The 27,653-nt window shown below is 46.1% G+C and overlaps 1 protein-coding gene and 1 pseudogene across 2 annotated transcripts in view; one reads left to right on the forward strand and one right to left on the reverse strand.

Moving 5' to 3' along the window:
• Nucleotides 1-27,653, forward strand: part of LOC119161022 (uncharacterized) — a 68,228-nt gene that overhangs the window by 2,123 nt on the left and 38,452 nt on the right. For both annotated transcript variants that reach the window (XM_075884063.1, XM_075884064.1), the window contains exon 2: nt 2,816-2,940. In XM_075884063.1, coding sequence (XP_075740178.1) covers nt 2,816-2,940 — 125 coding nt within the window. The remainder of the gene's footprint in view (nt 1-2,815; nt 2,941-27,653) is intronic.
• On the reverse strand, nt 4,617-6,670 carry LOC142786408 (uncharacterized; annotated as a pseudogene).

Below are 27,653 nucleotides of genomic sequence, written 5' to 3' on the forward strand. Positions count from 1 at the left end.
TTCTGTCAACTTGGTTGGCAAGCCTTTTGAGTGTAAGCCTTGTTTGCTTTTTATTTGACTGAGGTCTATCATGTGTCGAAGAAGATGCCATGCTCTAGATGAGGAGAGATCACCTCGCAGTCCATCACACATTTGGTTCTATATTAGATTTACAAAGAGCGGCACTGTGCGCTTCAATTTCTTTTTGAAGCTACGCCATTTTAAGCTTAAAGAGGCCCTGAAACACTTTTTCAAGTAACTATAGAATGAAAGCACTGGAAGAGCTTATTGCCTCATGAGTTCAATGCCGCAAAAATTTTAGAAGGCGTCTTCTACGAGCAGAGTTACTAAAATTAGTCACTCGCTACCAACGCATTCTCTCTTCTCTCATCCCGACGAAAGCGCTGGAAGCTAAGTAAGGAGGGTTGAAAAAGGCAAATAAATACGTTATGCGCGGCTTGTGACTTCGAGCACTTTTTTCTTTTTTTTTTTCTTTTAATGCACAGATTTTTCAGTGGGATCGCACGCGTACACGTGGACAGGTCGTGGCCTCCCATGGTGATCTCTGTAATGAACGAGCGCGCCATGTCCAAATCAGCAAATGGCTGATAGATGGGTTTGCTACGTGTGATTTTTGAGTATCTTCGTTCGTATGTCGAGAGAAGAGAAAGCAATTTTTAGCTTATTTATTGTCAATTCCAGGCCGCATGCTGGCTCGCGTGTTATCGGGAGCCTCTACTACTGATAGGCAGGGTTTTCTGACCATGCTCAAAAAGTGTTGCAGGGCCCCCTTAAGTCTATTATTTAGTCTTTGTGTTTTCGATCGCGTGAGTAAACTAGCTTGCTCTTAGAGTAGATGCGCTAACCTGCTGTCTATTGTCGGAGTTAGTAGGGTAGCGTCGAATGTTTGTGTAAAAGCCTGGACATCCTGTTCGAGCTCTGTCATTCACGCGTGGAAGCTGAAAAGGCAACTCGACTGGTTTGGCCTCTCTGTGCGTACGAAAATTATCCCGGCCGAGTCTGACCGACATGATAGATGCAAAGCTGTTTGTGAAGTCGAGCGCTATAGTAACCACGTAATGATCACTGCCAAAGGTTTTATTTGAATTTCACCAGACTGGCTCGGAAATATTGCGGCCAAAAGTAAGGTATGGACTAGTGTCGGCGCTGACAATATTTCTGATTCGAGATGGAGTACTGAAATCATTGCATATGGTTATGCCCTGCATATGAAACGTGTTGTATAATTTTGCCCCTCTCTTGTTGGTACGTATATATCCCCAGTCTACATGCGTGCAATTGAAGTTCCCTAAGATGATGAGGGGGTTCCTCTTTGCAATGGTAGAGGCGACCTCAATGACCGCGATAAGTTCTGAGACCGGTTGTTTTGGAAGAAAGTAACAATTGAGGATGAAGAGGGGATTACATCTGTGATTGAATGGTATTAATTTGAAGAATGTCTGAGCTACCTGAGATTTTACTACATTACAAGTGTATGGCACAGAATTGTAAACATACGTAGTATCCCTCGGGCTTGGAGTTGAGTAGGAAGGCACGAAAGTGTATCTGGGCAGTGACACGTTCGTACCGGCATCTTGGAGTGCTATTAAGTCAGAGTGTAGAGGAACCAGAGAGTAGCTGCTACAGGGGGTCTCGTTTGTGGTGAAACTCCGTGTAGTTCCATTGCATAATGTGTAGGTGTTAATAATTGGCCGTCAGCCACGCCATATTGTAGAGAAGGAGGGCGAAGGATGGAAGCTGCCATGGTACTTGCAGTAGGGCCTTGCGAAGACACTTGAGCAATTATTTAAGGAAGTTGTTGCCAAATGGCTGTGGTTACCTGACTTATAATCTGCTCTGTGATCGTTGCGATGGCAGTTTCACTGTATTTCTGCGTCAGAGCCATATTATTGGCGTTTAGTTGGCAAACACGTTAAATTTGTAGTCTAAGTCTTCGTCTGGAGTGTTATCTGGCCGGTGTTTCTTTTGGGGACTGGGTACAGAAAGCTCGGGTGGTTATGGTAGAGGGAGTGGATAGGTTGTGGGATGGGTCGAAGGTGTTAGGGGGTTTGGAAGGGCGTTGTGTGTCATAGAGTTAATGACTGACCTTAGATGCCTTACCTCTTCGCACAGGAGTGCTAAGTCTTCTTCCAGTTGTGATGTTTTTTGCACACTGGTGGTTTTGATCCAGGCTCGCCTGGTGATGTTGATGAGGCACCTGGGGCGGAAAGTTCTTCGTAGTGTGCACTGGTGGCTGAGCTTTCGACAACGTCCGTGTGTTGTCGAGGCTAGGGTGTCATGGTCTTGCAGGAGACTATGTCGGTAAGATGGCTGCCTCAACAGAGGGTGCATGTGGGTGTGCAAGGGGTTTCTCGCTTCTCGTGTTTTTCGCTCCATCGGGGGCCGAGTCCACTTTTTGGAGGAGGTCCATGCCGTATCTGTGACTATGCTTCCGGCACTTGTTGCAGGCATCAGGGCTTTCCCTGTACTTGGTGCAACGGTGTACCACACACATGTACTTGATGGTGTGGGGTACAAGATCAGAGGTGAAGGTAATCAAAATTCAGCCTGATTTTCTAATGCATCTGGTGGTTATGATGTTGGAGTCCGGATCGCGGCAGTGCAAGTTATTTAGTATCTGCTCAGGTGTCTTGTTCAAGTAGACCCTTCAAATTACACCCCTGAGGGCGGTAGGGAGGGCTGCAATGTACGCGGCTATGGGGCATTGCTCTCCATTTTAAGCGATCGCCTGTACTTTCACTAGAAACAGATCTGTTGCTTCCTCTGCAGGCGCCACTGTGAAAATATTGTTTGTGGGATGTATTTTTATATGCAGTTCGCCCAGCGTTGAGCCCTCAACAGTGGTATGCGTTGCCTGTAGCAGACTTGACTGGCTGCTCTTCCAAGGAGAGCTTGCCTTTCGGGCGAAAAACCAACCGGGTTGTGCCTGCCGGCAGTGCGGTGAGTCGCTTGCTTTTTTGCTCGTCAGAGCGTGTTGTGCTAGCAGATGCGTCACCTCCTTGAGTGTGGTTCGAGTGTTTACACACGGTGCGCTGGCCTTTCTGGTGTTTGGCTGTGCTGGAGTCTAGGCCGCTGAAAGGGGTTTTGAGGCCCAATTAGAACTTGGATCTCGATTGCGATAAGCACGAAGCACAGTTTGCCACTCACAAAAGTTGTTGTCTTGCTGGTTGATGGTCTCTTTATCCACTGTGTCCTCCATAGCTATGGTGGCTAGACGGGGATGTGTGGTGGACGGGCAACAAAAGTTGGCCGCCATTCGCGTGAATGACATGGGGTAGCACAGCGGTCAGGGGCGCCATCAGGGATCGCGGCTGTTCTGTGCGCTTGGCTGGGACAACGCTTCACTGCAGTGTAAACGTGTTACCGAATTATATACAACTTTAGCTTATAATGCAGTTCTTCAGCATCGCACGCACACAGTGGGATTTTCAAATACGAGGTATACAGTCATCTTCCAACAAAAAGCAAACAAGCCTTTCGGGAATGCCTCATTGATGAACTACTATACCCGGCGACAACTTTCTGTGGCAGCACGGCCAAGGCTACGTGGGCGGAGCCTATGCGCATGTGCTACTGCGCCAAGTAGTCCGACCGCTTCGACGGGTGTTTCGGTTTCGATTTCACCAGCGCAGTCCGCGTCAGCGCATTCCCACAACGGTGCCATGTGAAAATGCGGTGAATTACGATCTGCGCGCAAGCACCATCGAGCTTAATCACGCGTGAATGGCGTTCATTGAAGGCATATACACATGTATATCTATCTAATTTGCAAGAGTGATATAACTGTTCATAAAATTTATTTTATTTGCAGCAGTATTTGAAAAAAAATTTTTGGATTCGGCAATAAGTACTCAATTTGATGTTCATCTCGTCCGGAAAAGACACAGGCTGTGTCTAAACGCAGCGCGACGACTTGTAATGCGATCTTTTACTGCGAAGGAATATAGCAAAGCGTAAAGCCCTCTACGAGAACAGACTCTATTTGTAACGAATGTCGGCGCACTTTTATTGTGGGAAAAACATTAAAGGGACCGATAAGCTCAGGATAGGGTGGATTGCAAATCGTTGGGAGAGGCCTTCGTCCTGCAGTGGACTTAAACAGGCTGATGATGATGATGAAGCAATTTTTAAGGGGGGAGGCTACCTTCTAAGGGCAACTTTTTTGTTTGTTGAGATATCTTAATGAAATTTTCAGGGTACACTAATAGCAAAGCCATTTGAATAACCACAAAGTTTCATGCAGTTATGTTCACTGGTTCCCAAGTTACAGCCATTTATCAGGGTAGTCCACATGGGTCCCTTAGTCAGGGTCTGGAGAATTTGAAAAATGTGCTAGCACTGTGAAATTCACTATGATGATTCCTGGATAGGTGCTTTAGGGCAAGACAGAGCCCTTTTTTTAAATTTCCTTGCCAAAAAATGTTAGCAGAGCACTGAATTTAGTGTTCACAATTTGGCTCTCATCAATGAAGTTTTAGTTAATTATTACAAATTACAGACACAATAAATTGAAAAAGCGGGCTTGTCTTGCCCTGGGCAATTTATTAAGGTGCATAATAAAAAAAACCTGATAGAAATCAGACCAGCAGTTCAAGAGAGATCACCTGACTAAGCAGCCTCACTGGCCAAAAAAGTCATTCTGAGAAAATTGACTTCGAAAGTTTCAAACATTTATTATGGTCTAAAATGACCCTGCAGAGTAGCTAGATGTGTCCTTAGGCTCTCTTTTTCTTTGCCGCTTTTCCTGCTTCTCATTCATCCGTTTCTGAGCCTTTCTCAGACGTAGAGAGTCTTTCTCCGCAGCTCGTTGAATGGTTAGGTGGCCAGGTGTGAGTCCCACTGATGACGACAACTCTTGGGTGGCCCTGTAGCAGCCGGCATTATACCGCAAAACTGCGTCATGCAGTGCTGTCTCGACAGCAATCAATGATGCATGTTGCTCCTTGGGCATCAAGGACCATAGGACAGAATGGAATGACTCCGATGCATTTTGCGTCTTTGCTCCCAGGCAGCGTTGCAGTAGAGAAGCCTGCGAAAGGCGCTGGTAGACTGGCAGCAGCGCTTCTGCAACGTAGCCCGGAAGATTGTATTTGTGCTTTGGAGGTGGCGCGCCATTCCCCTTGCAGGCATTATGACGGCACCACGAGTCTGCACCTTCCGGGCACAAGTCATGGTGAGGATCCTCGTCAGTTGAGGTGACGTGATAATATGACGCCATCACTGCACGCTGCATTGCAGCCACATTGTTTGAATTGTTCCCCAGTGCCCAGCCATAATAGTCTGTGAGTTTATCAATAAGGGCTTTTGTCAATCTGCCCTTCCCTCCCAGAGCCTGTTCGCTTTTCTGCACAAGATTACGTAGGGCTGTGCCCATCCTCTTCCGGACATGGTTCAAGCATTCTTCTTTCACAATAGGGACTAGCCCATAAACATTGTCTTGTTGAAGGGCAGAGAATGTGGCGCTGTCCCCATCAGATACAATGGTTGTATACTGGAGGTTATGCTTGGACAAAGAACGTGAGAACAGAGTTACAGCTGCTTCAACCTCCATCCTCCCAGACTTGGCATCAGTGTTTTTTTGGCACACATGGTGCTTCAACCAGCTTGCATAGCCCTCGTCTTCAGGCTTCGGTCCTACGTGTCAGCCGAGACACTGATTCGATAAAGCTACAGCATCCAAGATGAGGCCTGTGTGATACTCGATGATTGCACCAACTCCAATGTGAGATGTATGTCCGCGCTTATGCCACGTGCCATCATAGTTCACTGTAATGTCCTTGCAGAAAGATGGGTCCATCTCCTTGTACACCTTTTTCACAGCAGAAGCCGATTCTTCATAGAATTTATCCAGGGTCTGTTGCTGTGGTTCTCTGAATTGCTTCAGGTGCCTCTGGAAAGTTCTGTGGTGCAGGCCTCGGTGGGAAACATTCATAGTTGCCCAAAAGTCGTTGAGGGCTGTCTGTCCCTTCCCTATTTGTTTCATGGCTGTAATGGCTCTTATATTCACGTCGAAGGCCCTTGACTCGTTCTGACGAGCAGAGCTCCACGAACTTGAAACTATTCCACAATGTGGACATACCAGCTCAAGCTTCGTGGCAAGTCCAAGCTGGGTGCCTCCTTGAACTTTCATCCCGGTCGCGAGGCAACGCGGGCACGGGGTCTTGGACAGCATGTTGCTAAGGGCATCCCCTTGCACGAGGAAATATCTCTCGCCTTCGGTCGTAGCGGTGGCAGCTTCGGGTTCAGGCATCATCGCTTGAAACTTCCTCTCGGTCGCTGGCATAGGGCCAAGCTTTCGTTGCACAGCAGCACGTTCTCTCTCCGCCGTCGCCAACTCCTCGCACGTCTGAAAACGTGTTTGGACGTGCACAGTCGACGACGCGGTCTCACTGTTCGGGGCCGGAATCAATGCGGTTGGCGAGCGCGACACACCAGGCGCACTTAAGCACGAAACACCAGCCTCACTCGTCACGACGGATCCTTGTGCCGATGGTGTAGAAGTCTCGTCGCTAGAAGCGTCGACGCAATCGTCTTGAAAAGATGAAGCGGAAGCATCGGTGCAACTGTCGCCGCGCGTGGGCGTGCAGGTGAGCTTCGCCATGCGTACGAGCTTCAGCTGACGCTTTCTTGAACCGAACGCGTGTCGAGTCTTGAACTTCGAAATGCCCATCGTGACCGTCAGCGCAACAATCCGCGTCCCGTGAACACGGCGGAAGATCGTCTCGTGAGGACGGTAGTGATCGTCTCGTAAAGACGGTAGAAGATCGTCTCGTGAAGACGGTAGAAGATCGTCTCGTGAAGACGGTGAAATATAGAGGAGCACGTGTGACGACCGATCGGAATGATGGCAAACGGGGCACACAAAGAACGCCGGCATTGCAAGCGCCGGTGCAGACGACGAGCCGGCGCATGCCGGAGAAGCAGCTACGTCATTGCGCGCAGCAGCCAATAGGAGCCGCGCGCTCCCCCATTCCCTCGAGAGGCGCGCGCTTTGTCCAATCGCGGCTTCGCATCCAGGCAGCGGGACATTCGAAAGCTTCCGCGAGCCCCCCAATCGTGAGCGACTCCCGCCTCGGAGCGCCACCGTTACTGCCGCGGGTAGCGAAAAAAAAAAAAAAGCGCAAGAATTCACAAGCAAATTAACATCAAGATGGCGGCGATCGGCCGAGCGGTTGGGAAATGGCGAGCGCGCGAAGTTGGGGTATTTTTGGCGCTCGCTCGCCGCTTGCCGGCTGCCGCGGCATGTTATAAAATTTATTTGACGTACTTTCGCGATGAATTAGACATTGATATTTACAGTAGAGGCAGTTTATGAGTCATACTGCCCGAGTATGTGGTTTTCAAAAAAATCGACTTTTTCGCGATTTTTCGGTTTTCAAAGGGCGCGTCCCCCCTTAAGGTGCCCGTTTTCTTTATTTCAACGGAAATATCTGTGACAGTGCCCAATCGTGCAATGGAAACGGGGAAAACGCCGTGGAACATTTTTGATGAGAATTTTTTATGAGGTTAGAAGCAGGTATTCGGTTGGTATTCGGTATATTCTGGCCAGTTGTCGGTCCCTTTAAAACGACATGTGCACAGGTACAGAACACAATATTATGGTTTACATTCACTGTGTCTACATTCACGACTGTGGTTGCATTCATGTGAGGTATTCCAGTTCGCTCATGTTACTGTCACTACCGTCACTCTCGGTGCTGGACTCTGACAGAAAGTTGTCGCGGGGTATAGTGTGAAACTGGAGTTTAATTATGCTGCTGTGCGCATTGCTCATTTTATTCGTGGGCCTCATTACACGCGAAAGGAGATAACTTGGTTCACACCAGCCAAATCAGTATTAAAGCATAGCATGTGTGGTAATCCAACGTTCGATAGTCATTTCATTCCCAATACAGAAATAAAATAAATAAATGCACCATATTACGAGGTAAACAAACTTTATTGCATACATCAGAATGCGCTTGACCATTTCCGTGGCTTCTCTCACATCACGCAAGGCTTTACTCTTTTACATTTCTTGTTGCTCATTTCCTAATTCAGACCCTTCAAAAGCAAGTGGATTCTGGTCAGACAGAAAAACCTTGAGACAGAAAAGCTCAAGCACCTGCAAGTGTCAAAAATATAAGACACCATACCATAAAATACTTTTACGGTCGAGTATTCATGTGTATACAAATACAGTATAACCTCGTTACAACAGACCTTCATAGTGAAGAGGATTTGGTCTGTTGTAAAAGGAGTCTGTACAATTCATGTACTTATACAACAGACATATACGTAAACACGTAATGAGTGTTATAACAGGGGAGGATTGAAAGTCACAAACATAGTCAAATAGCGGATTTCTTAAATGTTTTGAAAGAAGCTAGTCAGCTTTGCCTGTATTGTGTGGCGGACAGCTTTAGACACTATACGTGTCTCCATCATGACAAGTGTGTTCATTTCATCTGAAGTCGTGGCCTGTTGTTCAAAATAGTTTTTGAGCCCTTGAATGTAGTCCAACGCCTGAGAAGTTGTGACCTCCTCTGGGACAATCGCTGAGTTGCCTTGCCTTCTTCATTTTGTTCTTCTTCTTGCTCAGCATTAGGCACTTGGCGAATTTGGGCTACAATCTCTTCATCTGTCAGCTGCTCTGAGCTGACCAGGTCATCATCTGCAGTGACGTAATCCGAAAACTGCTGGCTACCAAAGGCCTCCTCCACAGCTGACCACACACCAGGATCTGGTTGATCTTCCTGTGGCAAGCAGTCTGTGCAGTCGCTGTCAACTCGGAAACCTGAATTCCTAAAGCAATTCTTTACGATTCCTGGCTGAATCTGCGCCCATACAGTTGACAGCACCTGCACGGCAAATTTCAGGTCGATCACCGAGTCCCGCTTCTGCTGCATGTCAAAAAGCAAACGCTCAGCAAGGTGTGAGCGGTACCGTGACTTCACTGTCGTGCACAATACCTTGGTCAATCGGCTGAGTGCACAATACCTTGGTCAATCGGCTGAGCTTTTGACGTTGTGTTCGGTGGAAAGTACGCCACCTTCGTTGCATGAAGCCCGGGAAGCTGCATATGGCTTGAGCAATTGTCCAGGAATAGTATCACATTCCTTTTCTGCTTCACCATCTTGCTGTCAAAATCGAGTAGCCATTTGTTAAAAATATCTTTTGTCATCCAAGCACTTTTGTTGGAGTGCCAGTCCACGGGAACGTGCATATTGCGCATGCACCGTGGTCTTCTCGACTTCCCTATCACCAGGAGTTTTTCTTTCTCGCTCCCGTCCATATTGCAGCAGAAGAGAACGCTAATGCGCTCCTTAGATTTCTTGCCGCCGTGGCATGTGTCATCGCCAAAACAAAAAGTCTTGCCTGGTTTTAACTTATAAAAAATGCCGCTTTCATCGGCATTGAATACATCCCGCGGTGCGTAGCCTTCAAGGTGTGCAGGTAGAACATCTGCTGTCCAGTCGACTACAACAGTGTCGTCGACACTGGCAGACTCTCCAGAAAGGCACTTAAACGCGATGGCATGCCTAGATTTAAATCTGCTCAGCCAGCCTTCGCTGCACTGGAACTGTTCTTGGTTAAGAACGACGGCAAGTTGCTCCGCGCGTTTTCGTAGCAGGAGTCCGTTAACGGGTATATTTCGCGAACGGGCGTCACGAAGCCACATCATCAGGGCCTCTTCAATGTCAGGATATGAAGCTTCGCGAAGCCGGAACCTCTTGGGTTGCAAGTCACCTGAGACTTTTTTCGCCAAGACTGCCTCTTTGGCGTTGATGATAGTGCTAACCGTCTGCTTCGACAAGCCGTAGGCCACGGCGACGTCCACCTGCTTCTTTCCCTTCTCAACTTGCTCGATGATATCAAGCTTGTCTTTAAGGGAAATCTGCTTGCGCTTCGTCGCTTTGTGACGCACGGCGTTGGCTGATGCGTTCGGCTCCATCGGTTCCATCACACCACGATCACGTCCGCATTGCACAGAGGCCAACAGGATACACAATGACAAACCATGGGGCCAAACAGCCCCAACTGCCCCAATTGAACAAAGCGAAGTACACGGCACCAGCAGCGCCTGCGCCGGGCCGAGCATAAGCGCCACTAAACCTTTTATTTCGAGAGGGGCCGCTGCCAAGCGCATGCTTTCTATTTATTTTTCACTTTGACCACAGTTTTATGCAAGTGGTCACTATTGTCCGTTACGAGTCTAAGATTTTTTCATCTTTTATCTTTATGTTATTTTGACAACATTGCAATCATTGCAAATTATGGCTCGCTAAATGTAACAGAAGTCGAAGTCAGCCCCGGCAGCCAGATCAATCCAAGCCAAGCGCGGCCTCCCTGAAATGGCCGCCGCTTGTGTTGACACCGCCGGCGTGCTTTTCCCGTGCCGCAACTATGCCTAGCGATGCCTGAAATCGGAAACAATTGAATCTCGGATGTCCGTGATAGAAAAGTCCGCTGTAAAGGAGGCCTGACCACCTTGCTGGCGTCACAATTTAGTCAATTATATCCGAATGTCCGTTGTACCCGAGTCTGTTGTAAACGAAGCTCAATAAATGGAAAAGATAGGAAGATCAGCATAACGCCGTGAATTGGTACGTAGTATCCGAATGTCCGTTGTACCCGAGTCCGTTGTAACGAGGTTATACTGTATATAAAAGTGCCTCATGATAACGATGAATTGAGCAGGAGTCGGGTGATCATTTGCTCCCCTTGCCTGCCGCACTATCTTCGAGTTTAATGCGACAGCGTTAAAGAGATTGCTTCGCAGAAAGTCCGGTGTTGGTGTCGATGTCATTGGTTGTGAGTGAAAAATCATCAGCGGCGTGGAGACCCAATTAGGGTTGTTGGGGTCTGAGTGAGAAGCAAACCTGGGTCGTTTGGATGGCAAGCGGATATTCTGCCAAACGGCCACGTATCTGCCTCTAAAAACGGTGAAAAAAACTTCATCTGCTTGGGAATGCACTGAAAGTAGCTGCCATTGTTTACAAACTCACGCCTCCAGTATACTGAGGTGCTTCACAGTGCCATGTGAAATATTGTAGTAATAATGCATGACAAGCGTCCATTGCCAACAGGCATCAGATTATGTATTTACCTTAATTGCTCCGTGGTTGATAGCCGTTACTCCAATACAAGAAGCATGCACACGCTACGGCACCCATTCCCTAAAGTCCACGTATAGTGGGTGCATAGCCAATTTCAAAACGTTTCATGCACTAAGTGTTTAAGGTACGCACTACAAACAGGATGTCACTATAGACCCTTTTCATAGTTCGGAAGTGCGCTTCTCGGTACTCCATGTTTGCCCTACTAGTGGCGGCACCTCTCCTCCTACAAATGGAGACCAGGGCCTTGTAAAATACGCTGGGGCTCGTCTATTACATGCATTAATGTCGAGATAGCTAAACCTACATTTTCCATGCTTTAGTGCAAGTAGACTGCGCTTGAACACTCTGTTTGCAGAAAGTGACTAGCCGCCATTAGTAGGGCAAGCTGCATAGCGGAAAAGCTAGCTTTACAATCATGAAAAGAATCTGTTGCGTCTCCTTATAGCAAAGCTTTAGAGTCCCCTAATTTCTTTTCCTTGAAGTAGACGGCATCTTTGCCAGCACAAAGCACTCTTGAATCAGCGGTAGCCATGCTATCAGAAGCACTCGCCAGCAGTCCGCAGCAAAACACAACAAGTCGACGATCAGGCCAGAGTGGCCAGGCATTGACAACCGAAATGGCCTCTTTTTCGCGGAAGTGCTGACGGCGCCCCAGACGGTAGTGCTATTTTATGCCATAGCGGTGATCACGCTAAAGAGGGCCACCCTCCGCTACGGCTGGCCGCCGTGCTCGACACCCCTCCACTTCTAGCCACCTTACCATAGCTATTGGGGAATAAGGAACGCTGCGCACGTGTGAAGCTCGCCTCAAAGAGGCGAGGCTTAGTGCGACGGCATGGATGTCAGAGGCAGTTTCATTGACTAATTCTCGAAGATCGCTGGGCACATCCCAACGATGATAGCTAGTGGTGTCCGTGCACCTTCTCGGATTCGTTGAGAGCCTTGGTGGGTCTTCTGAAGGGTGTAACTGGGCACAGAAACCATCAATTGACCAAAGCGATGTGATGCGCGTCTGTTCGCTCTGGACCCCTAGCGGCGAGTCTTGAGTGGGTGAAGAACTTCTAAATGGTATTGCCGCTTGTTCTTTTTGGTGTGTTTACTAGGTAACTTCTCACAGGAAGAGCGATGATTTTGGCATTGTAACATGCAGTAGTAACATGCAAAGTAAAACAAATTAACATAAAAATAAAACGGTAACACGAATAAAAAGAATATTGTTTGCTTTTGTGTAGTATTGCTTCGTTATTTCATAAAAAGTCTCATATGGCATAAAAAGACTGTGTCATTTGGTCTGAATGTATGTCAGGAAGAAACACAGTATTGTTTTGCACTCTGGAAAGGTTTAAAGGGGAAATTGAGAGTGGAGGCACAAAAGACCATGGTGATCGCCGTGAGGGGGATTGTTGCAAAAAGATAATACAGTAAAAGCTCATTAATTTGAACCGCAAGTGTAAGCCGCTTCAATTCGAATTATCGAAAGTTGGAACTAACGAAAATGAAGGAACAACAATAAAACACTGCGAATAGGGCTTAACAATTTATTTTTTGAAAAAAATCTGTGATCGCGGTTTGCTTTCTTTTCTTGTAGGCGACAGTCAGCAATTTTTGCTCTAACGAGCAAATGTGGTGGAAGGCCTTTTCTCCGCCTTATGATGACCCCGCTACTAACTGCAGCGGACGATCACCGCGGGTTCACGCTTAGCGAGCCACAGGGCCGCTATTTCGTTTACTCGCGTGTAGCGCACCGCTCCGCGCGCGCTCAACTAATAAGGCGTTTAGCGCGGCGCGGCAAACAGACAGTGTTCTAATGCAAAAATACACAACACTTCATTGCCTCTGGCGGTACCCCGAACAACAGTACAACGTCCGCTCCCGGGACGCGGGTAGCAAAGGCACCCGCACGCGAATGTTCGCAATAAGGGGAAAACTGCGAGCACGTCGCAGCTGGCAATGGCGAGCTTTGACACGCCGGTCGGGAAAAGGTCCCTCGCGGCTATGCTGCGCACTCTCACGATGGCCACTGGGCCTAGGCGCGATTGTTAGGGCGAACCTCGTACGCGTAGGCCTACGGCAAGTGGGGCTCGTTGTGGTACGACCACTTCGAGCACTAGGCACCGCTGTGGGCTTAGCGTACGCTACCGAAGCTAGCACTCAAATAAATACGCCTGCCGAGGTGCCCAAGGCCACCCCAGGCAGGCTACAATCCGGCGATTCCCAAAGGGGACGCGGACGAAGGAAAACACGTGCTTACCTGGCGCCGACCACAGAGAAGAGAGAGCGCTCCCTCGACGCGCGCGTACCGCGTGCCGTGCCCGCACGTGGCGCCATCTATCGCCACGCGTCGTTATCAGAGCAGGAAAAGCAAAAGGTTGTGGCCGTGCGGCGGAATGCCTGCGAAATGGTCGCAGGCGCGCCTCAGATCCCCACATCCTTCTTCAAAAGTTGACAAAAGACGGGTGGAATTCAATCCGGCCATGACTTCGGAAGCAGAGGGCCGCACTGGTGCTTCGTCCTCCTCATCATCGTCACTGGCAGCAACAGGTTCTGCACTTCTCACCCGACATATTATGTCACCATCCATGAGTGCACCACACACCACTGCACTTGAGTCCACATCGACGTAGTTAGCAAAGAAGACGTCTTCCAAAACGCCCGCCATGGGGGCGGTGACGCCGTGTTCGAGCACTGGTGGCTCGTCAGCTTGCAGAGCTTCGGTGCTGAAGCCACAGTGGGGAAAGCTATTTGCTATCCTGAGCGCTGTCACTTGCTCCCAAGCACGCGCAAGCATGTGTAATGCACTTAGGAGAGTCACTTGGGAGTTATTGCACAAAATAATTCGCTCCAACTTATGATGCCAGTATAATGATTTTAAATTTCTAATTATACCCTGGTCCATGGGCTGCGTTACCGTTGTCGTGTTTGCTGGAAGGAAGTGTTTTGGCAAGGTATTTGCCGCGGGCACACGCCATCAAGTCGGAGCAGCAGAATTACAGTGCAGTCCACTTATAACGATATCGAGAAAACCTAGAAATATGATCGTTATAACCGGTGATCGTTATATCTGGACTGCCGCCAAAAAATCGTCGCCGGACGTACCTTTTGTAGCTCCAGGCTTCATTTTGCTATTTTCACCAATTAATAAATATTGTAGATAGTAGGATGTCAAAAACAAGACTTTATTTCTTACTCCGAAGAACGCATCACGGGTTCGGCACGCCGAAGTAGTCCGAAATCTGCAGTTGCTTCCGCGGAAGCTTCAGCTTCACAACCGCGGTGCGCATAGCTTCCAGCTGCTGCGAAAACTCTGGCGGCATTCCTTTGATGTGCATAAAGTCAATCAGGGAGTCGATAGACATCAGTGCACCTTGCGTCGTCATCGACAGGGTCGTAGAGGCGCTGTCAACCTCCTCATCACTACTGTCGCTGGTAGGGATGACCAGGTAGGAATGACACTGTCATCGTGGCGCTCTGGCTTCTCCGGGTCTCACTCCTCACGTTCCAGCCTGTCTTTGTCTTTCTCTTCTTCGTCTGTGTGCCAGCTTCTCATTGGCTTTCAACCGATTTTTCTCGTAAGCTCACCATGTGTCATGCCCTGCCCACGTCGTCCTTCCTTTCGTTGTGCACGTGTCCGTTGTGTGGTGCTGCTGTTGTTTTACACCACTGCTTTTTTCACCACTTGCGACACCACAACAGAATCACACCGAGGGAACACCACACCGACAACACTGAGCTACCGTATAAACCGGAATATAAGTCGAGATATTTTCAATGAAATAATAAGCTAATGTCACCCCTAGTCTTATATAGCAGTGTCTAGCCAAAAGTGCCACGCTGCTTGGCAACATGTGCTTGTTAAGCCAGATGCGGCCATATCCAAATCCAATCGTAGTCTGTTTTTTTTCTCTTTGTCTGTTTTCTTTGTGTTCGTGATTTGCTTCCGATCTGTTCAGAGTTTTCGCTCCATTTGACATTGCGCTGCATTTTTAGTGGCCTTTTTTTTCCTTCACTGAATATGTGTAGCGGTGCGAGGAGGCACTATTCTCAGTTGCGTTTAAACTAGATGTTGTTGAGTTCGCAGAAGCGAACGGGAACATGGCTGCTCAGTGCCGCCTTGGTGTTTTGGAAAAAAGCGTGCGCTATTGGAGGGCGCAGAAAGGAAAGCTGCAGATGTGCAATCCTCGGAAAATGTCATTTCGTTGATGAAGTGCCCTTCATCTGCAGCTAGAGAATAAGCTAGCGGGCTTTGTGCGGGAAGTTCGTGCGCGCTCGCTGCCAGTGACCGTAGATACCATTCGCGAGAAAGCCGTGGAACTCACTGGAGAAGCTGGGCTCACGAGAGTAGAGTTTCGTGTACCGAACTCTTAGGTGCGTCGATTTATGCGACCCAAAGGATTTTCTCTCTGGCGGCGCACATCCATCTGTCAAAAGTTGCTGGAGGAGTTCGAGGACAAGCTCATAAACTTTCAGCACTTGGTGAACCGGCTTCGGGAGCAGAACGACTACATGATGAGGCAGATTGGCAACGCCAATGAGACCCCCGTGTGGTTTGACATGCCTTCGTCAACCACGATCACGCAGCGCGGTGCCAAGGATGTGAAGCTGTTGTCCACTGGCGACGAGCACTCGTGCTTCACCGTCATGCTGGCATGCACGGCAGTTGGTAGAAAGCTTCCGCCCTTCGACATTTTCAAATGCAAGACAAAGCCGAAGAAAGTCTTCCCGCCCGGTGTTGTCGTTCGCTTCTACAAAAAGGTTGATTGATTGATTTGTGGGGTTTAACGTCCCAAAACCACCCTATGATTATGAGAGACGCCGTAGTGGAGGGCTCCGGAAATTTTGACCATTTGGGGTTCTTTAATGTGCCCCCAAATCTGAGTACACGAGCCTACAACATTTCCGCCTCCATCGGAAACGCAGCCGCCACAGCCGGGATTTGATCCTGCGACCTGCGGGTCAGCAGCCGAGTACCTTAGCCACTAGACCACCGTGGCGGGGCTTCAACAAAAAGGGATACATGGACGAGGCCATGATGCTTGAATGGATACGAGTGGTGTGGAACTGTCGGCCAGGTTCACTGCTGCATCTTCATAGCATGCTGGTGTTGGATGCGTTTCATGGCCACTTGACTGGCCGTGATACCAGGTGGTATGATGTCCACCCTCCAGCCGCTCGTCGTTGTGCTAAACAAGCCATTCAAGGACCGAGTGCGGCTGGAATATCAAGAGTGGATGCCGGGCGACAACCTCAAGACACCGATGGGCCGCCTACAGAGGCCTCCGCTTGCGACTGCTTGTGGCTGGGTGCTTTCCGCCTGGCGCTCCTTGCTGGACTCCATGGTGGAAAATGCTTTCAAGAAATGTTGCATCAGCAACTTGCTGGATGGCACTGAAGACAACGCACTGTGGGAGGCAGCCAGTGACAAACTCTCGTCTTCAGAAGACAGTGGTGCTTTGTCGGACAAATAGGAGTCGTTGCGATGGTGGTTGAGGGGAGCTCCGACGATAGGGGTGCGGTGCGCCCAATTTGCAAATAAATGTGGTTCGGCAGTTCTGGGTTGTTTTCTTTTTTTTTCTTTTTCGGTAACCTGAACTTGGGGGGTCGACCTATATTCCCACTCGACCTATAGTCCGATTTATACGGTATTGCACTGCACTCATCTTAGTGGGTTTGCCTCCTGAAGTAATCCTTCTCGTGCTGGACTTAATAGCAACAGTGCTAATTCAGCCACACACGATCAGAATAAAAATCTATGAAATATGCAGTATCATCAACGTAGCAGTTCTCTTGACCACAAAATAATTCTACACTATACAACGTCATTACAAATAGCAGCATGTACTTGTGTTTCACATAGTTCCCACATATGGGCAAAAATAGGTTCGATGAGTGCTGAACATAAATAGTCACTATGTGCACATATAAACATACATTTATGTACAACTATATACATACTTACAACTGTTAACAATTGCATGTAAGACTCAGCCATGTCACTCAGCCATGTCGAAAAGTGCATTTGTCCTAAGGTTCAAGAAGGACCCAATTTTCATTTTGAAATTTTGACTTTGTGCACGATCAAGCCTCTTCAATTGCTTGAACAACGTGGTGGATTTTTTTTTCCGAATGACTTCACCATACCTGCCAAGTCTCCCGGATTGCCCGGGAGACTCCTGTATTTCGACTGTTTATTCTGTTTGAACTGTTGTCATGAGAATCTCCAGGAAATTGAAATTTCTGTTTGTGATCAGGCCGCATTGACGAAAAAGCAGCTCTATACACTCCAGGCTTTTTGCAAACCTATTCCATTTTATTGTAAAGGAATTGGAGAAGCGTTCATCTCAATGTACAGTAGAATCTCAGTCATGTTAAACTGCAGCAGACACGAATTCACAAAATTCCCGAGCCAAATTGTAGTGTCTATTAGGCCTACATTCGAATTTTCCGAACAGATTTCCTAATAAGGAGGGGGGGGGGGGGGGTAATGTACTAACTTTAGTAGGGAAACCTTCGAATGAAGGCCAGAAGCAGCGTATTCAAGGCTTCGGAAGTACGCGTGCCACCGGCACACGCACTGTTTTCTACAGTGTGTGTGATTGTCGTTGCCACAACCTCTGTGGACCAAAACGAGGTCGTTCTTGACACAATCATACATGGCGACACAGAACCCCGATAGTATGTGTGTGTCCAGCGCTCGACCAGTCCAAGCAACGCTGTTCTTCGCAAACTCTGCGGACAAAACCGCAGCATATGCGATTGTAGATGGCCTTAGTTTTCAAGCGACACGCGCAGCAAAGGATACGGGAATAAAAAAAGGAGCTACCGTTTGCCGCAGCCGCCGCGCACAAAACCGCGGTAATGGTGACACGATGGCGATCTACAAGCTCCGAGGGTACCCAGCTAAAAAAGCGGTAGGTCAAAGGCTGTAAAGATGTTAAACAAATAAAAAGCTTGACATGTTTGGCGTTCTTTTCAAAATAATCTAGTTGTGAGCAAAGCTTTGACCCGCACTTTTACAGCAGCCAGGTGCGCCGTTTACATGTGACCCAGAAAGACATATACGAGTTGTTTTGATGGAAATAGATTTTGCTAGTCGTGTTGATTCTTTGAGACTCTCACCTTAGTGGAAAACTCTACCTTTGTGTGTTTGGCCACTCCAAGCCACCATAAGAACGTAACGCCCCCTCTTTCTTTTGCTATGTTTTTTTTCTTGGGGCCAGAAAAAAATGAGGCCAAATAATTTAGTGCAACCCCCCCTCCTCTCACCGTTGTAGAGATCTCCCAGACTCAGAATCATTGAACTTGGCAGGTATGAATCGCAGGCTCTATTATAAACCCACCCCTTATGTGACGACCCTGCTTCGACTCGATGATTAGTAGCAAATCAAAGCGGGAACCAGTTGTTTAACCCTGTCGCTGGACACATCATCCAACTTTGCAGAGAGAAAAAGCTTTAATATGAGATGACAGAGATTATTTATTTTATATTATATATTTGTCAAATTCTGTCAGCTTTTCACAGGCCATTACAGGAAGTGGGTCGAGAGATGCACAAGAAGAGTACATTGTACGAGAAATCAAGCTAGACAGTCTTAATAACTAAAACAACAAAGTCTGGTAAGTCTCATAATCAGGTAGGGAAGGCTTGCAATGTACAATAAACCAAACTAGTCATCATTTATCACAGCTAAAGCAGGAAACAATTCGTAGGCATCGTAGTCAAGATAGCAAAAAAGGTAAAAAAGAACACCACGATGTTATAGCGTACGAAAATACTCTTCTACCATTTGCACGAAACATTCTATGCTATTTTCGGTAATAATATCTTGGAGTAATGCTTTCGATATTTCAATGCAAGCCAAAAGAAATGAAAATTTGAATGTGTCGTAGCGCAATATGTATTGCCTGAGGTGCTAATCATGACAATTTCTACAAGAATGGTGATGCAGTGGTTTCAAGTGTTCGTGTTTGTCTATGTTTATGTAATTGTTATAAAACAAGTATAGAAATTTCATCCCTACCACCCCCTGCCGGCAAGCTAGCATAGGAATTCTGATGACATTTCAAAGAGCAGTGATGCTGTCATTACGGAAATATATATATATACATATATATATATATATATATATATATATATATATATATATATATATATAGATCAGAGTTTCTTCCGGCTACCGTAATAAAGGTTATAAACTTCGAGAATAGTGCAAAATAGGAAACAAAACAATAAAATACTTATTTAATCCTAACAGTTTCGGCTGGTGGACCCGCCTTCTTTGGAGGATATAAGTGAAATGGTACAAGTTCCCGTAGCAGAGGGTCACCCTGGCAGTTTGAAGACCCTCCAAAACAATAAAAAAAAAACAAAAACCCCGGGTGAACGAGGTAGCAACAGACAACAAGAAGCAGAAGAAGGAGAGGAACTAGAAAGGAGCGACGGTAATTCCGGCATTGTTACTGGGTATAGGTAAGGCCAGCGAAGGCGACCAAGAAAAACGGAAAAATGTGAAACATGTTGCCGCCTACTCGCATCCCACACATGGATCGAGTTTAAGTTCACGTGGTTCGGCGGCTGGCCCGCGGCATCGGGCCGCGCACGCACGCACACACACACACACACACACACACACACACACACACACACACACACACACACACACAAGAAGCATACGACCCGCTCCAGCTTTCGGAAAATAATGGCCACGTTGGAAAGCTAATGTGCCCTCTCCCCCTCCCTCCACTTGCCCTCTCTTGCAGAAAACTGTAGGGTGCGACTGTTCTCACAACGAATCCGTGCAGGGCGGGGCCTCGCCGCGATGACGTAGCCACCATTTGCTTTTTTTTTCTCTCTCTCCCTCCCTCTCTGTTTGGCAGCGCGTTCGCTCAACACCACCTAGACTTGGTTCGCTGTGTGCTGTTCTGTGTATGTATGCTGTGCGCGGCGTCTCCCTGTTCTGTGGCGGCGTGCGCTGTCTTGTCATATTAAGCTGTTGAATATTAAGCTGTTGAGAGGTCCTTTGCTGTTGTCAACGGGGAGGTATGCTGTGCGGACATCAAGAGACCTAAATGTAATAATGTCTCGATTGCTTCTTAATGTTTTGCTCTGCGCGTAGATTTAGCATTGAAACACGTAGATAAAGGGACTCAACACGGCAGGACTGGCTTGTTTGCAGTTGCGGTTAGTGCAACACTAGACAATTGATTGGTTTTCGCCTTTTTGAAGGTCGGGTTATCATTGTTCTGGTTGCCGGTTCAGTTTCCCTGGCACCGATTCATTTCGGTTTGAGTGGAGTACCGGGTCCAGGACATGACCCGATCTTCAGAAATTTTAAGAAACGTTATTGGAAGTGAACTGTTTTAGTTTCGGGCTCCAGTCATGATTAGAACAGCGCATGCAAGCTAATCATGACTTAAAAAAAAAAATTAAAGGTCTGCCATAGGGTCACATACCTAATCTATTCTGCTCCTGTGCTCTTTAGATAATTGCCTTGAATTCAAGGCAGAGCTGCGCTTGGGCGTTTATTTTGTTTCCATTTGTGCATTTCAGAATTATCATTTATGTTATTTTCAACACCGAAAAAGCAATCGTGCGCAACACAAGACACGAATTGTGGTTGGGTTATTCGTGACACATCCGTATGTGCCATCCCTGGTCGTATTAAAAGCGTGACTTACACGTTAGAGCGAGGCAGGTCCGATGTTGAACTCATATGAGAAGCTGAAGCGTCAGCGTCAAGCTTTTTTGTAGCGTTGTATTAAAAACCCAACGTCCAACCAAACTGTAATGTGTTGGTGCTGCTTGTAAGCTGTAACTTAAACGTCATACGAAAAAAGTCCGGGTAATTATTAGTAATAATGATAATTATATTTATTATTCTGCTTGACGAAAGCCAGCCAGAATTTCTTGCCAGAGGCAGCGCATCTTAAAGTTTTTTTGCTGCCATTACACAAAAACTAAAACGAGATTTGATATTGCCCTCTGCCATGCATAAAACTAGGTGCCTTCATTAAATTTTTTTATTGTTTATTTTCAGCCAATGTCGTATTCTCCGTGATCCATATGCAGTAGCCTTCCAGTTCAAAGATTGTGTGCAGGCAGTGTAAGGTGCATACTTTGTGGCAGCTGTATTTAACGTATTTTCTTTTATACATATGCCCCTTTTGGGGCCCTTAGGGTATTTCTAGCCAATGAATACATTTAGGAAAAGCCCAAGAGCATTATGACTGCGAACGAGACACATAGCCGGGGGTTGCTGCACACTGAAATGTTCAGTTTTGCTGGGACCTCTTCTACCTCCTCTCCCACCTTTGACGTTTTGCCATGCCTTCCCCCCATCAGTAGTTGCGAGCGAAAGAAAATCATGGCTACATCCCTGGTGTGAACTATAAAAACATGGGCTTGTTTTTTTCTTTGCACTTATCAAAGCCGACCTGTGTGTCTGTTAACACGCAAAAACACCAGAAATATTCTTCATTTCATTTACAGCATGCAAGTACCGCTGATTGGCCGAAGGAGTGTACGGAAAAAGTGAACGAACCTCCAAGGCACAAAGAAGAGCGTTCATGAGGCTTCTCTCCTTTGCATGGAAAGGCTATGTAGTGTGCACCATACATTGGGTTGCATGTTTTGGATACATGACGAGCAAAAACTAGGCAGCTCTACGTTGACTATTTCTAGTTTCACGATACTAAATGTACATGTTAAAGACTTTAGTTCAAAAATACTAGCTGATAAATGCTAAGTTGAGACGATCACCTTCCGGTAATATTTTCTTGTGCATTCGTGTTCCTTATGCAACCCCTTTTTATATCTCCATTCCCATATCCGTTTCAATCCCGAATTTTTTATGGCCAACCAAAAAAATTGGTGGGGATGTTTTCTGGCTTGGAAGCTGTCAGAATTCATGCAAAAAAATTATGAAGGCACCACGTACAACAGATTACCCATGAGAACCACGTCCAGTGTCCTGGACACTGGGACTTATTTATTCCAAAGGAAGTTGAATGTAACGAACAATGCTGATTGAAAAATATTGCTTTGGGTAATCTTGGGATCTCAGTTCGCTTTAAAATCACAAAAAGAGTTGTCGCCCGGCTTCATATAAAAAAATTTGTACTTGAAGCACGCAATTTGCTGCAAGGTCTTGCATCATTGTCTTTCTGCTGGTGAAAACATGCAAACTTTTGGTCAATTCTGGCGTTCACTTGTGATGGAAATCACGAAAACAGTTCTTGCCTGCTTTCAGACAGAGAAACACCTTGCACTTAGAGCATTGAACTTGCGACTTGGCCTTGCAACCGGAAAGCCAGCACCTAGGAGAGTTGGTCATTACTTGCGGATCCGGCCAATGACCTTCTTGTTCAAAACGAACGTCCGGTCCGGGAATTTGGACGGCAGCCCTGTGGTGGTGTTCAGAATGACCACTAACATCCGCAGATGGCCGTCCACGGCGTTTTCTTTCTTCGGAGCCTCTGATAAGAGCTTCTGCTACCTGCATCCTGAAGTCTAGCAGATGCAGCACTTGGCTCTTTGTGTAGCCTGCCTCTTTGGTGTCTTCCTTGTAATTGAGCCAACTGTTCACCAAAGCGAGATCAGTGAAGTGAAAAATGACCTTAACAGACCATTTTTTAGTCTTCATTCTTATGCGGTAGAGGCTGATCAGGAAGTTGTTCAGGTCTACTCCACCCTTGTGATTGTTGTAGAAACGGACGCACGCTGGCCTTTCTACTTCAACATATTTTTTTTTGCTTCTTGTCGTATCGCTTTGTGGTGTCCACTGGTTCAGTTCCACAACACGAGGACAGCAGCGTAACTGACCTCGTGTCCATCCATTTAACCACAACCATTTTGCCGTCAGCGCTCACCTTCTCGTGGCTTGATCCGCGCCCATCAGCAAGCAGCTCTTTATCAGACTTCAAGGTTGTCCTTATTCGGTTCATCATAACAATACCATGACCGAACATTCCTTGCTTCAGAAGACGCTCAATTAGCGGCACCGACGTGAAAAACCTGTCAAAACACAACACGCAGTCCTCCCAAGGAGGCATCGTTTCAGCAAGCCGCATGACAATCCCTCCGCTGATTCCGAGGTCCTTGTGCTCTGAGGGAATTGGTGTCGTGGCACCCTGGTAAATTTCAAAGTCCAGTACCCTCCCTAGACGGTCGGCAAGCACAAAGTTCTTCAGTCCAGTCGGGTTTGGCTTGCCCCTAACGTACTGACGCAGTTGTGTTCTTCCTGTAAACGGAACCATTTGTTCATCCACACAGGCTGCATGCGACCTCGAAATTTTCAGGCAGGCTTTTCTCACACGATCTAAAAGCGGCTGAACCTTCCAGCATCGGTTGTTGTCATCTTGGTCGCTGTCATTGTTGCAGACGTGCAAGGCGTTTCCGAGTCGGAAGAATCGATCTCGCGGCATGGCATCAGCAATCAATGATACTCGGGTCGCTGCTGCCCAATACATACGAGCTTGAGGAAACTTCAGGCTGCCCATTACGATGTGGATGCCGAAGAGAGCTTTGGCCTCCTTAGCTGTCATACCTAGCGTGGTTCCATTTGTCTGGACCCAGTACAAGTTAGTTCTTGTCGCTACAAATTCCCTAAAGTCGTCCTCAAAGTACTCCTTAAAATATGTCAAAGACGTCTGAGGCTCCTGACAGGCTAGTGAAGCTGTAGCTTTTTCGATGTCAGTTGGAGCCGAAAATGCTTGCACTTTCCAGGACTGTGCAGCTTTTTGGCGTGTACGTTCCTCTAAAAGTGTTTTCTCAAACTTCTTGTTTTTGACATTTTCATTTTCACTGGAACTATCTTCGTTTTCGTCGCTTTCTTCGCTATGAAGCGCGGACTCCGGTTGAAATTTTTCCGCTTCGTCGCCAGAGTATGAATCCACATCAACATCTGACTCGTCTCCAAACAATAGTTCTTGGGTTTCGTCATCAGTCAGCGCTTTTTCTGCAAACTAAACAACCAAAGTGTGTTCAAACTTAGTTTGCAAGAAAAAACAATAAATTTTAGAAATGTTTCGATTTGAAGTTAGAAACTATTATTTTCTGGGTCACGTATTAAAAATCAAACGTAATACTCCGTTCACGGATATTTTTCAACGAAGCGCAAGCATTGAATCCCAGTGTCCAGTGCACTGGACATAAAAATATTGTCGCGTTGTGCACAAACTACCCTTATTTGAGGCGATCTTTAAATAACATCATTTTGAGTTGAGTTTATCTAACAAGACGAAATTTTGCTACATCAATTAAACAAACATGACTCTTTCTAAAAAACCACTTACTTGAGCGCGTTGCACGTGGCGGCCTGCCGCTGTAAGATGTCATTACTCTGTGCTGCCCCCTCAAGCCTATGCGGCCAAGGCAGGAACTAGTTTAATTGAGATATTTCTCATGGTCTGGGGAAAGCTTGAAAATTGGTTTCGCTTTGGCCGATTTTTAGTTGTAGTAATCGCTTTTTTTGTATGTCCAGTTTACTGGACTCGGGGTCGGAAAGGGATATGGTGCCATTTAAAAAGTTTTCAGATTGAATAATTAAGCAGCTCGCCCAAGTCACTAGTATCAATATGGACCAGACTTAGGGGAAACCCCCAAGGTGGAGTAAGATTCTGCAAAGGAAAGTTTGACATCCACATTTAGGTGGATGTCAAACTTTCCTTTGCAGTATCAATATGTATACCTAAAGCGTTTCACTGAGGGGGTAGTTCTCATAGTTGCCCTAAAAAAAAGGCCAGTTTGTTTGCCCAGCCTCTACATCAACCGGTCACAGCTGTTGCAGCAGTCTTGATGAAATTGCTCTGCTGTGTAGGTAACCATACTTCACATTTTCACAGTAAACTTTTTGTGCACATTACGCATTCTCTCACATTTGGTTTATTTACAGTCTATGGATATTACAAGCACGCTATGAATACATCTTGAAATTACCACCCGAAAAAATGTACTAACATGCTTTCACATACAACAGGTACTATATTAAAATGTCAAAAGGAAAGTTTAAAAGCAAGCACGTCCGTAGCAAGTACAGAAAGAATGCAACTTTACAAACAGTTTTATACACATAGAGATAGCAGAAGCCTTAAAAACATACTTTCACACACTCTCTGAATTGAGTGTATCACCAACACAAAAAATTACGGCTGCATTTATACACATACACCGTCGTTGCCAATGTCACAATTGCATGACTCTAATGAAGTCTAGTATAAAACATACCATATTAATCTTAAAAGCTCTAAACATTCTAAAAATTATTCACAAAGGTGTCCGAACATGTCTAGAGTATAAAGTTGGGCATGTTGGTAAGACATAGTTGATCGACGTAGCGCGTTTAGAAACATAGGACAAGGGAAGGGACAGAAGGGAGCGCTTACTTCCAACAAAATCTTTATTTAGAGGAGCGTACATAAATATGCTCACGAAATTCGAAGACAACAGATAAACAGATGAATAACCCTCTATTGCCATGCTCTAAAAACTTGTGCTCTCAAAAACAATTCTTTTTCACAAAGACCGAGAGAAAAAGTGCTGATGCAGTTCAGCCCTAATCTACTAATCTTTTCTGCTTCAATAATCTCCCTTGTCATTTTATTTCTGTTTTTTTCTATGATTACCGTCCCTTCCCTTGTCCTATGTTTCTAAACGCGCTACGTCGATCAACTATGTCCGAACATTGTGTTTAGGCCAAAGTTATCAATGGTAAAATAAATTGAGTTTTGCAACAACTGCAATTTTTTAAAAAGAATAAAAAAAAAAATCGCAGAGTGCTCCATCTCTACCGTTTCCCCCGATCCTTTCCTAGCAGTCAAAGCTCCAGTGAATGGCAGAGTGACAGCACACTATAGGTAGGGTTGTTCGTTTTTGGGTTTTATATTTTTTCAAATTCGGGGGGTAAAAATCCAGCGGTATTTTTCAAACTGATATTCGGGGAAAAATCGTTTTTTTTTGCGAAACCATTCCTTACTTCGGGTTTTTTCGGGTTAAATATACGGTTGTACTTATCAGAACTTGCTGTTACTTACACTGAGCTTATCAAAACGTATCACGGGCTTAACTTAAGTATAACACGTTAAATTTGGTGTTTGAAGCTGGTAATTGGGACAGACACCAGAGTATTATAGCAAATACAGTATACTACCCGAAATTTTGTGTTTGTTTGAAAATGAATCAGTGGTGTTTTAAAATGAATGAATCAGCAAACATTGACTCTTAGAAATTATACATTTTATTCTCGAAAATCTGGTCATCGATTTTTTACACGTCCTTGTTGACATACATTATCATCTGCATGCGCAACATGTCAGTCTCCATTCGAGATCTGTCCGGTCGTTGAACATATCTCAGCTGGGAGAAAGTTCTCTCCACATCACAGCTACCATTAGCTAGGCACAACAATGTCAGTGCAGCTTTTGCAAGCCTTGGGTAGCGAGAAGTAGAGTCATGTCAATACTCGATTAGTTCGACAGCTGGGTTTGTGGGGCTCGCTTCCAGCAAATACTGGTTGAACTCGTCGTTAAGGGAATCTACATTGTCGGTTACGGACATGAACAGAGGTCGGTAGTCCTCAAATGACTGCCCCAGCAGACTCTTCTGAAACGGATCAAGGACGGCTCCCAACTTCCACAAAGTTAGCTGGTTTTCCTCTTTTTCTGAGACATTCCGTCCAAGAGTGCAGCGCCATTTTGTGGCGAGTTTCGTGCAGAACTTTTCAGAACAAGTTTTTACTAAATTAGCGCTGCGCTTGGGTAACATAGACAAAACAGCTTTGGCCTGATCGCTTTTACCGATCATCGCCGAAAGCTCCCCGACAATCTGCTGCAGCTTCACGTTTACCAGGTGATCAAAGCTGGGCATCAAAAGCTTCCCACTTTCAAGCGTTTTCTGGGCTTCCAAAAGTGGGCCGAGTGCATCTCTCATCAAGATTGCCTTCGCATAAACAACTTCTTTTTCAGAAAGTATCCCTCGAATAGCTTCCGCTTTGCTGCTATCATGCGAGCTTTCAGCAAGTTCTGTTAACGAGCTCCACATTTCTACGACTACCACAAGTGCCTTGTAGAAGCTTTGCCATCGATTCGGGACAACAGAAGGTGGCTTCTTAAGGGGAGATGCGGGTCGAAGACACTTTTTTTTAAATATTCATTCGAGAGCAATGAAACTTGAGGTGCTTATAGAACTTTTTATGCTGATTTCGAATATATAATGAGTTGTCTTGCAAGTTGCATACTTTTAGTTTTGCAACATGACAAAGTGAAAAACTTAAGCCCTTTGCCCCCCCTGTTTTCATACCTAAACTTCATTAATTTTTTACAATTGATAGTTCATAATGTTTCAAATGAAGCGTGGAATGCAAACAACTAATTTGGAAGTCCATACAAAATATGTACTAGACGTGAAAAATTTTAACGTGGGAAGTTCATATTTCTCCTATCCTAGTAAAAGTTTACATAACTTTTTTTTTATTATATAAAAAGAATATTTAAACTTAAACAAGATAATTGCATTTCTCGTACTTTGGAAAAAAATTTGGGAAAAATTTCATGCAGATC

This window comes from Rhipicephalus microplus, unplaced genomic scaffold (assembly GCF_043290135.1).
Source record: "Rhipicephalus microplus isolate Deutch F79 unplaced genomic scaffold, USDA_Rmic scaffold_23, whole genome shotgun sequence".
In the NCBI taxonomy this organism is placed as follows: Eukaryota; Metazoa; Arthropoda; class Arachnida; order Ixodida; family Ixodidae; genus Rhipicephalus; species Rhipicephalus microplus.